General features: G+C 37.1%; 1 protein-coding gene across 1 annotated transcript in view; it reads left to right on the forward strand.

Moving 5' to 3' along the window:
- Positions 1-8,760, forward strand: part of LOC112639779 — a 77,496-nt gene extending 68,736 nt beyond the window's left edge. Inside the window, exon 4 of the mRNA XM_025414861.1 lies at positions 8,715-8,760. Coding sequence (XP_025270646.1) covers positions 8,715-8,739 — 25 coding nt within the window. The 3' untranslated portion in view covers positions 8,740-8,760. The remainder of the gene's footprint in view (positions 1-8,714) is intronic.
- The last annotated feature ends 1,304 nt before the right edge of the window (positions 8,761-10,064 follow it).

The raw sequence follows: 10,064 nt of genomic DNA on the forward strand, positions 1-10,064 counted from the left end.
ATTAATATTTGAAGATCCTGAGTGATTCATTCTAGACTGGTGACTCATCGAGGAGATCTTAGGCATGCTGAGAAGGTGGAGTAGAAAGGGCTGACCGTAGTCCAGGATCCGGTGTGCCTGGAGGGTTTAAGTCCACTCACTGCGCGTCTCACGCTCGAGAGGGTGGAAACGAGAACGCCCCGGGGCAGCAAAGGACGTCAGTGACTTAGCGACCGTTTCCACAGGAAAGATGTGATATTTGGATTTGTTCCTGTGGCAGGAACAAACTGTGCCTACGGGCTTTCATTTTCCTCAATGGTGGAACTCGATAGACTTCATTCTACGAGTGTATCCCCTGCACTCTTTTATTTCTCGTTTGATCAATCTTACGAATTACAATTTTAATTATAAGATTGGTGGAATTGTAGGCAATTATACTTATTCTTTCAAAAAAGAATTTTTAAATGTGAGGAAAAATAATAATCTCGATTTATAATACCGCGCAAAATTGCAACTGATAATTTGTATCACGTGCGCGGTTAATCTCTAATGAAACGAAATGTATAGTAAATTAAAGATCGTATATTGATTGTGTGAAACTCATCGTACAAGCATCTGAAGAATATCACAGGCGGATAATACAATGCAGATTTGTTAAACTTGACAGTAACTTCTCAATTAATCACACCGCGTGTCCTTGAAGCCTCGAACTTTATTACCACCTACGGCTCATTCTTCGAAGCGTTCCGCGGTACGTTATGTTCTCGCGATTCTCATTAGTAAATCCCTATCCTACACCAAGTGGGCGGATGGACGTAGCCGCGGCGCGAAGAGGCAGGCCGTCGCGGAAGCTGTCGGGGAACCGCCTTTCTCAAAGGGTACGCGTAAAGCACGGTTCTTTCTCTTTACCACAGCCTCTCCCGTCAACCTCGTATCCTCGCTCTCCCCTTATGGTCTTTTCATTCTCGACGTCATCATATTTTCACGTACCTACGCAATGCGTTGCGTACGAGGCTACTAACGTTGGGACTACTCTCGATGAGACGCGGACGAGTGAGGGAGAGGGAGAGAGATTCCGGTCGAGTCGCGGCGAGGCTTTATGCATCGGCAACTTTAAATCACAGCCTGGAAATAACTCTTACGTATGGATAGATAGTTATTACTATAAAGCTTATGTGGGACGTGCGTGCGGGACCTCACGGGTATGCGTTCCGCACCGCGACCGACTCGCTTGACTGGCCGACCGGCCGGCCGTCTGACCTCAACTTCCTCCGATTTTTGCCATCTCTTTATCGCCGCCGCTTCTCGCCGCTCTTTAACGGAAGAGGTACATCTCTCCCGGCTGACCGTTACTAATTCCTAGTTTGCCGCGTATGCCCGATTACTTATTATGTCGCCGGGCGACAAAGCATGGCAGATCGGAGACTTATGGACATATTTATTTATCGGCAGTGCCGGATAGAGAACGAAGATGACGCGGTTATTGCGGTTATGACACTCGTGTGACGCTCGCTGAACAAAATATATACCCTTCGAATTTTATAAAAATAAAGCTAAAACTGTTAATGTGTGCTAAAAAGCGAGAAGATTATCGATTAATAATAAATGTTGCAGTATGCTACTAATAAAGGAAAGCATAAAAAATTAATATTTCATTCTGTTTTCGCGCTGTAGATATAAAAAACATGGTAAAAATAATAAATAAGGTAAAGACCAGACACAAATTCAGAGATTTATAAATAGATTTAGATCAACGATATCAAAAAGTAATACTTGTAATTTCTCATCTCTGCCTCCCTCCGCTGGAACGATCAATTAATAATCGCGAATTAATAATCGCGTTAACATGCAATCAGTGCGATTGAAAAATGTCATTATCGCTATTTAGATTAAAACTATGAACCTTTATAGAGAGTAAAGTAATTAATTGGATCAAATTTACATCAACTCCGATAAAGCACATTTAATCGAGAACAAAGATATAAAAAAATTACAATTTTATAAGTCTTCTAAGTGCATTGAATAAATAAATTTGTTGCTTTCTTTTAAATTTTTTTCCACGTGAGGCGCGATACCACACGATGATTAATAAGAAAAAGAAGGAGAAATATCTATTTTTTAGCACGCTACGATCACTGTAATTTATAAAACGGCGTTATGCGCACTATGTGGCGTTTGGTCGACAACACCAATCTCAGATCTCGGATGCGAAACCACGTCAGGCCGTAGGTATGCGCAGAGGACTTGGGAAAGACGACAGGCTCTAAGTGGCCGAGCGGCAAAAGCGGTCGAAAGTGTCGTAAATTAATGCGATGGAGTAAAAGCGCAGTCGCCCTGCCATCTTCCACCATCAGTCGTCATGCGAGGCGAAACGTTAGTCAGACTCAGTCGGGCGCGACAATTTTTCGCTAAAAAGAAAATAAAAGATAACGAGAATCGATTCGCGCGCCGGGATATGACTCGCGCGGAAAGATCTCCGCGGAAGCGTGCGTGATCGCAAATGAAACATGTCTGATTTATGCGCGATAAAGGGGAGAGAGAAGAAGAAGAAAGAGAGGAAATCGCTTCGCGGATGAGGAAGCGACGAAAGCAAGAGCGAGGGGATCCGCTGCTGATGGCCTGCTGAATATCATTTTTTCCGCTCGAGAAAATTTTTCACTTTTCCGTTCCCCGACTGTCGTTGTTGGTGCCTTTCCTCGGAGGTCGATGCGGGGGAGGAGAGCAGAGAGATTTCCTCTTCTCTCAGTTTCCGCTTCTACGTACCGACTTGCGTGCTCTAGAACCAGACGCGCCGCGCCGTTATTCGTCTTGTCGTTTGTCAAACTCGACGAGATCTCGCTCTTAGGGGCGTTTCCCTCGTTTCTTTTTTTTTCTTCCTTGCCGCGTGTCGCTGTCGACGGCCGAGTCGATTGAGAGGCTTAAGCGATGATGCCCTTCTCCCTCATTTTCCTCGCCAAACGCGAGAGACGACAAGGGAAAATCTGTCGAAACTTGACGGAAGATGCATGAGCGAGGATCCAGCGTGAGATTCAGGGGGACTCGTCGCTTTTTTCGACGAAAACATAGGATAGGGGAGCATTAAATTTTCTCGATTTATAATTGCAAATTTTTTTGTAATCTAGTGTAGCTAATACTTATGGAAATTTCTTGACAAATTGTTTATGAGTAAAATTTTCTACGACATACTTAACAAATATTATTTTTTAAAAATTGTTTTCTCGTTAACATTTAGCGCAAATATTTCATTTTATTAGAAGACTTATGCATTATGAATATTGTTCGACGTTTTGTTTAATGCGATAAACGGATAAAACCGGTCAGTATTGACAAAGGTTTACAAGGAAATTGTAGTCGCAGTATTATAAGAAAGAAACCATAGCCTAAGATAAGGCTCTTTGGTTTTTTTTTTGGCACTCTGGAAGCCGAATTTCGGCCGACGGAGTTTCGGCTATAACCGATAAAGAACGGATCGACCATAGAAAGTGGGAACCGGTTGCACTTTCGGAATTTATTTGAAGCTGGTTCCTTAAGGATTCGTCGTTATTATATGCACGCGCACGTTCAAACGCGCTTAAACTTTTATGCAGCATAGGCCGGGAATCGATGCGCCAATATAAACCGACACACGACTGCAAAATTGCAAAAACGAATACGTGAAAAATGCGAATTGCATTATTGCGGGAGAAGTATAAAACATGCGGATAAACATATTTAAAGTCGATTCGTGAGAGGAAAGAAACCGGTATATGTTCTATCGATTCGGATAGCGTACCGCCTGGCAATGTATCCTCAAGGATATGTGTTTCGCAAATTTTCGGTTGCACCGTGCTAATGCTATAGGATAATAATGATGAAATATTTACCGTGAATAATCTTTTTTAATCTACCACATTTAAGTCAAATTTTACCACACGACTTATTCATTTGAATAAATTTGAATATATTTGCTTGGATAACTGTTGCTTTGATAAGTTACTTGGTGGCATCTCGATGATATGCCATGAACATAATACGGCCAGTTGCTTTTCATATATTTCACATGGTGATGCTATCGTGTAATTTTATAGAAATGTTCTATGAAAGAAATTTTTATTGAATCATGAAATCCTGTCAAGCGTTAACTGATACCGTCTGTAAGTATTCTCAGATGTTCTTGAGCACTTTGTACGCGAAATATGTTAAGTATCGTCAAGTATATACTTTCTGCAGCAAATTAGAACCGCGAAACGTCACATTCTTATTTGCTTATCAACAGAACAATATCATCTAGATGGATGCGCGCCACGTACAGCGTCAATTGGCGATGTACAGACAGCCGTCTTATTAAAAGCCGCGGCTTGGGAATCTTTCATGTCCACGAAGTCACTAATTCGGGGTTAACAACCGAAGTAAAGAGTCGAGTGGAAAAACGGTAGGATACGAAGAGGAGACGAATGAGGGGTGAGGAAAGAACTGTGGCAGAGCCACGAACCGGAGAAGAGGAAGGTTTGGTGATAGACGAAAAGATTGAAAGGGACAGAAGAAGGTGCTGAGAGATGGAAAGAGAGAGCCGGAGAGAAAGAGAAAAAGAGAGGAAAGTGCCGGACAAAGAATCGGGAAGGAACGAGACAGTGAGAGAGGGGAAAAGGAGCCAAGGCGATCCAATAAACATAAGAGTTTATCGAGCTGTTATGCCAGTCGTGGCCGCTTATCTCTTGGACACCCACTTAAACCTCGGCCGGAGTCGTCCAGGTGAACCGCGTGAAAAACCTCACACGTCGCGCCTGCCTGCCTGACCCTCTCTCCACGCATAGTACGGATCCCTCTTCTCCGCAACGCTTGTGAGTACGAATGAGCTCGAACTCTCATTGCAAACCAGTGTGTACATTAGGCCGCGGGGCACATACGCGGCCCCGTTGAATTTATTACGCGCCCACTGGCCCTGAGACGATTTTTCCGACCGTCGTCGACGTCCGTGAGGCCGCGTGAATGCGTCCTTGTCGGATAATATGGAACATCGACATTTATCCACTGCGAATATATTTTCATTGATCCACTTTTATATATAGAAAAAGAACTCTTAAAAATTTATCTTGTTCAATTCACGAATATTCTCTTTCTTTCCGGAAATATAAATATTTTAAATATCCCGAAATATATAATCTTATAAATTTTTATATGCTTTATATTATAGAATTAATTATAAATAACACGGTTCTGATTTTAAAATCTGTGGAACAAAACTAAATTTTTGCGGAAATAAACGTACGATTCAATCTCTCGCTATAATAATTAACCAATAATAAATAAAATAAGTTATATTTTACTCCATTTTATCAAAAATATTTTATCTTCAAAAAATCTTTCGATTTACATTACGTTGACACGTTACGTTGACATGTCGTTTTGTAATAATATTCTATTTTTTTCTGTTTTAAGTAAGTGCTAGAGCTCTCTCTGCCACATCCTTTTCCGATTTTCGATAACGATGAGTCACGGACAGAGCCCCGGTGCTTTTCCCGACGCTATTGCTTTTATCGCGGCAGATGTTCGCACGGCAATAATGGGGCAGACATTGCAGAGCAATGGAGAGGGGGAGGGAAAGTTGCAGGACGTAATTAAACCTGTCGGTGACTGTGCGAGAGGAGGTCGAATGGGAGGGAAAAAGGGCGCGAAACGCCAAAGAGCGGAGAGTTGCGGATTTTTCCTGAAAATGCATTCAAGAGAGACAAGAGCAACATGTTGCCGCTTATTTGGCATGTCGCTAAAAAAATACGCGAAAAGCGAACGCTAAATCCGAACGAAGTTGGTGGTAGGTAAATATACATTATGCAAAAGTGGATGTCCGCCTCTCGAAATACTCGAAAATTCGAAGTCGATTGCTAGAATGGTAGTCGGATACATTTGTCGGAAGCTTGTGTTGCCTGTTGAAAAACAACTCTTGGCAATTCCGTTTGAAGAGTTTACACTACAAATCCGCCGGCCATGAGTGCGACGGTTTTTATTAGCCGGTACACGTCCGAAGTAAATTTTTCCGGCGATTCCGAATACGCGAACGAATCAATTTCGGCCAAATTTTCGTACGCACACAGAAATATTATTTTTAATATCTCTGGAAATGGTTTTTGAGATATTTAAAAACTTTATTTTTTATATTTCGAAAACCATCAGCCTCGATGTATTTTCGATTTTAATTATTAGGATATAAAAACTCGCGAGCGAATGGATATAACGGATATCAGTTAAACTTGATCGTTTTTATCTGAAATAACGTTCGATCGTTTTGCAATGGACCTCCCACGAGGCCTCGATGTTCAAACCAAATAAACACAATCTTATTTCTCGGTTGCATTACTAGATGATAGACAAATCGCGCAATAGTCGACCTCCTCTCGAATACATCCGGAAATGTTTATCGAATCCTTCGTGTTGTGCGAGAATCGCGGGAATCCGGCCTCGGATGGTTCGCGCTGTTCTGTTCTGCTCGCCAAGCTGTTCTGCCAGAATCTTTCGGTCGTTAGCTTTGTGATTTTATTACATGCTTACGCTTATGGGTAATGCGCTCATTCTGTGACCTCGGCTTAGACTTCGCTATCTGCACCCTGCAGGGAGCATTTGAACTAAGTTTCAGGACGATGAGTGTAGACGGATTGGCTAGGTGTCAAAAAAATATTTTTTAGATATTTGCATATTTGTATTATACGATGAGATATCTAAGCAATGGGGAAATGGAGAAATTTTAATTTATAGTATCATCATATATATTTACGAATAGCAATTCCGAACCTCGTACAACATATTTATCGTTTATCGAACCATAACAAAATTAATAAGTTTCTCGTTATAATTTTGTTATATTTCGATGTGAATAATAACAGAATAATTCCTAGATATAATTCAAAAACTTGAAAATATCTGAAATCTAACAAAATACTATTCTTATACATCGTTCTAATGAATTGCATATTAGGAATCCATTGTGTTGTAACGTGTATATTTCGCACTCTGCAATGCAATTAATGTTTCTACCAAAACGCCAAACATAAATTTGTTATATTTTGTAATGTTTATTATTTTATAATAATAATAATATATAATAAACAATTAATAAGATATTAATTTATAACAATAATAATAAAAATAATAAGAATAAAGAATACTTTATTTTCTCTTTAAATATAAATTTATTTTCTTATCGCAAAAATCTTAAGACATTAATTATAAGAATGGTCCGGAGCAAATATAAATGGTCCAGAGTAAATATAAACTTGAAAAACGATAATAATTTTCATTACATGCTACAAAATCTAGCACTTATTTTCTATTTTCATGTATCATCGTAATATGATACGATTTGTCTTGTGATATAATTGGGACAAGCATTAGAAAATATATATATACATACATATATATTATACACGAATTATTTTCATATATATATACAAATATTTCATATATACAAATATTTCATATATATATACAAATATTTCATATATTTTCATATATATATACGAATTATTTTCATATATATACATATATATTATACACGAATTATTTTCTACGAACAATTAGAGATTACGTAAATTCGCGATTAATTAATTTATGTGATTGATAAATTAAGTATATCAAAATGATGGTTATTCATAAAAACAAATATTTCTCGTATGATATTCATTTAAAATAGAACTTATTTGAAACGTAGCAAAATTATCAATATAAATATATCACTAAGTAGGTCTATATTATTTTATTATATATATATATATATATATATATATATATATATATATATATAATGATGATTATTTTTTTAATAAATTTGAAGAAAGTCATATATTTTTCATCGATTTAAATCTAATTTGTTAATTATTTTTTGATTGTAGAATAACAAGCAAATTGAGAGATTAAAATAAAGAAAAACTGTGATATATTTTTATTAATCATTCATTTCTAATTCAGAGAGAGAGAGAACACATAATATTTCATAAATGTGTGTTAAATATTTCTTGTACGTGTGGCGCGAAGATGATAATATATATACATATATATTACTGTTTTTTTCGACATATTATTGTAGAAAGGAATGTAAGACACTCGCGACGCTTGTGTGTTGTCCTCTGCGCGGCAGATCAGCGCTCTAACCGAGCGAGAAGGTCGCCAGCCGTTCTGTGCGTGCTATCGTGTTATTACCTTTCGAGACACGGTAGAGACATGTACGGAGAGAAAACGGAACATTTTGCACAGTTAATAATAGCGAATAGGCCGTATAATTAATTAACTCCACGTTAAGGATTCGGAAATAAACTTATCTCAAGACAATAGCAATCGATTTATCGAATTAAATATTTCGCGTAAATTGTTCGCATAATTTATTCGAAATAGAATCAATGTGATATGGAGAATTATTAATTATCGTTGCGATATATTTATAAGTGATAATTAGTTCTTTAATATTGTATTTGTATACATATACATTTCTTCTATTCGAATACATTTTCGTATCGTGAACAAATATCGATTGACTATTAATTAATTTCTGAACATTTCAAACACATTCGGCATTTATGTTATATAATTTTACAATACATAATATATCTTGTAATTTATTTTATAATTACAAAAGTGAATTTTTTGATCACTGTTCATTAAGGAAAAAAGAAGTGCGATATATAGGGGGGTACAATCTCTTATTTATAAAATAAATACTAATTATATATTATATTACACAAAATTATATAATATAATCCTGTCAACAGGTTCACCTTGAAAGGTTTATCTTAAAGAAAAAGCCAAGTATTCAAGATATTGCCGGTTTTGCGATTGTGGAATTCGTGAATAGCGTGCAAAATGTCGAGCGTTTAATTACGAGTACCATATAAAGTGTCGCACATTTAAATGCGGGAATATCGTGCAAAGTACTGTACGTTTAAGTGCGGGAGTGCCGTGTAAAGTATCGCGCGTTTAAGTGCGGGAGTGCCGTCTAAAGTATCGCGCGTTTAAGTGCGGGAGTGCCATTCAAAATGTCGCATAAATTTTTGTGTGAACTTTTGTGAAGTTTTTGCAACATGCGAGTCAACGGATCCTGACAACCCTAACAACTTGAGAGGAAGAACAGAGAGGAGCAGCAGGCCTAGGAAATATCGGACGCCAGCGCAGCAATCTTCGGGTGAGCAATTTATTATTTATATATTATATTAATTTTATCAGTCGCATACGCGCATGAATTTGGCTTATTTGAATAGTTTTAACAAGAGAGAAGTTGAGAGGAAAATTTTTATATGAAATCTGTAATCTACAAAAATCTGCTTCACTTAAAAAAATAATTTTGTTTAAATAACGAAATTTTTTTGGTGCATGGAGTAATATTGTTTCAAAACACTACAAACATGCAGATTGGAAAAATCGGTTTGTAGCAGATGAGAAAATTTTAAATTTTTTTAAAGAAAATTCTGTAATATTTAGAAATAATCGATACATCAAAGATAAAATTTGATTAATTATTAGAAAATTAAATGAATCATCTTAGAAAAAAATATGTCTATATAATATATTGCAACATGTTATAACGCCTATTAATATATTCTGAATTAATTATCTTCAATTCACATAACGATTTGGTTTAATTTCTCTTATCCGTGCTTTATACTATCTCTTTGATGTGGAATACAAAGCTACAAACTGAAAAAGATAAATATTGCATGAAAAAGGGGCGAGTTAGAAACACGCTGGGTAGGACAGACGACACAAACCGGTATTTCAACACGATATTTACACTCGCATCACGAATGTATCTGCCGTACTTTATCGTGAAACGATTCTCGATATTATTACATACGCGAAATGTTTACTGACGTTTTCAATATTTGATTAATCCCTTGCAATTAACATGCACAATTACCTTCAAAGCAACGAACTTGATATGAATCATATTCCAATCTGCATTTAAATACTCCATTAACATGTTAAATTATTAATCTCCATGTACAAAAGATAGAGAATGAAATATTTCGCATATGGAATGAGCGACAAGATAACAATGTGCGCATTTATTACTTATAATATCTCGAAAAATATGTTTGGCTATATATTATAATATTTATCCAAGA

The sequence above is a fragment of the Camponotus floridanus genome, unplaced genomic scaffold (genome assembly GCF_003227725.1).
Source record: "Camponotus floridanus strain SB8 unplaced genomic scaffold, Cflo_v7.5 scaffold9, whole genome shotgun sequence".
NCBI classification, from domain to species: Eukaryota; Metazoa; Arthropoda; class Insecta; order Hymenoptera; family Formicidae; genus Camponotus; species Camponotus floridanus.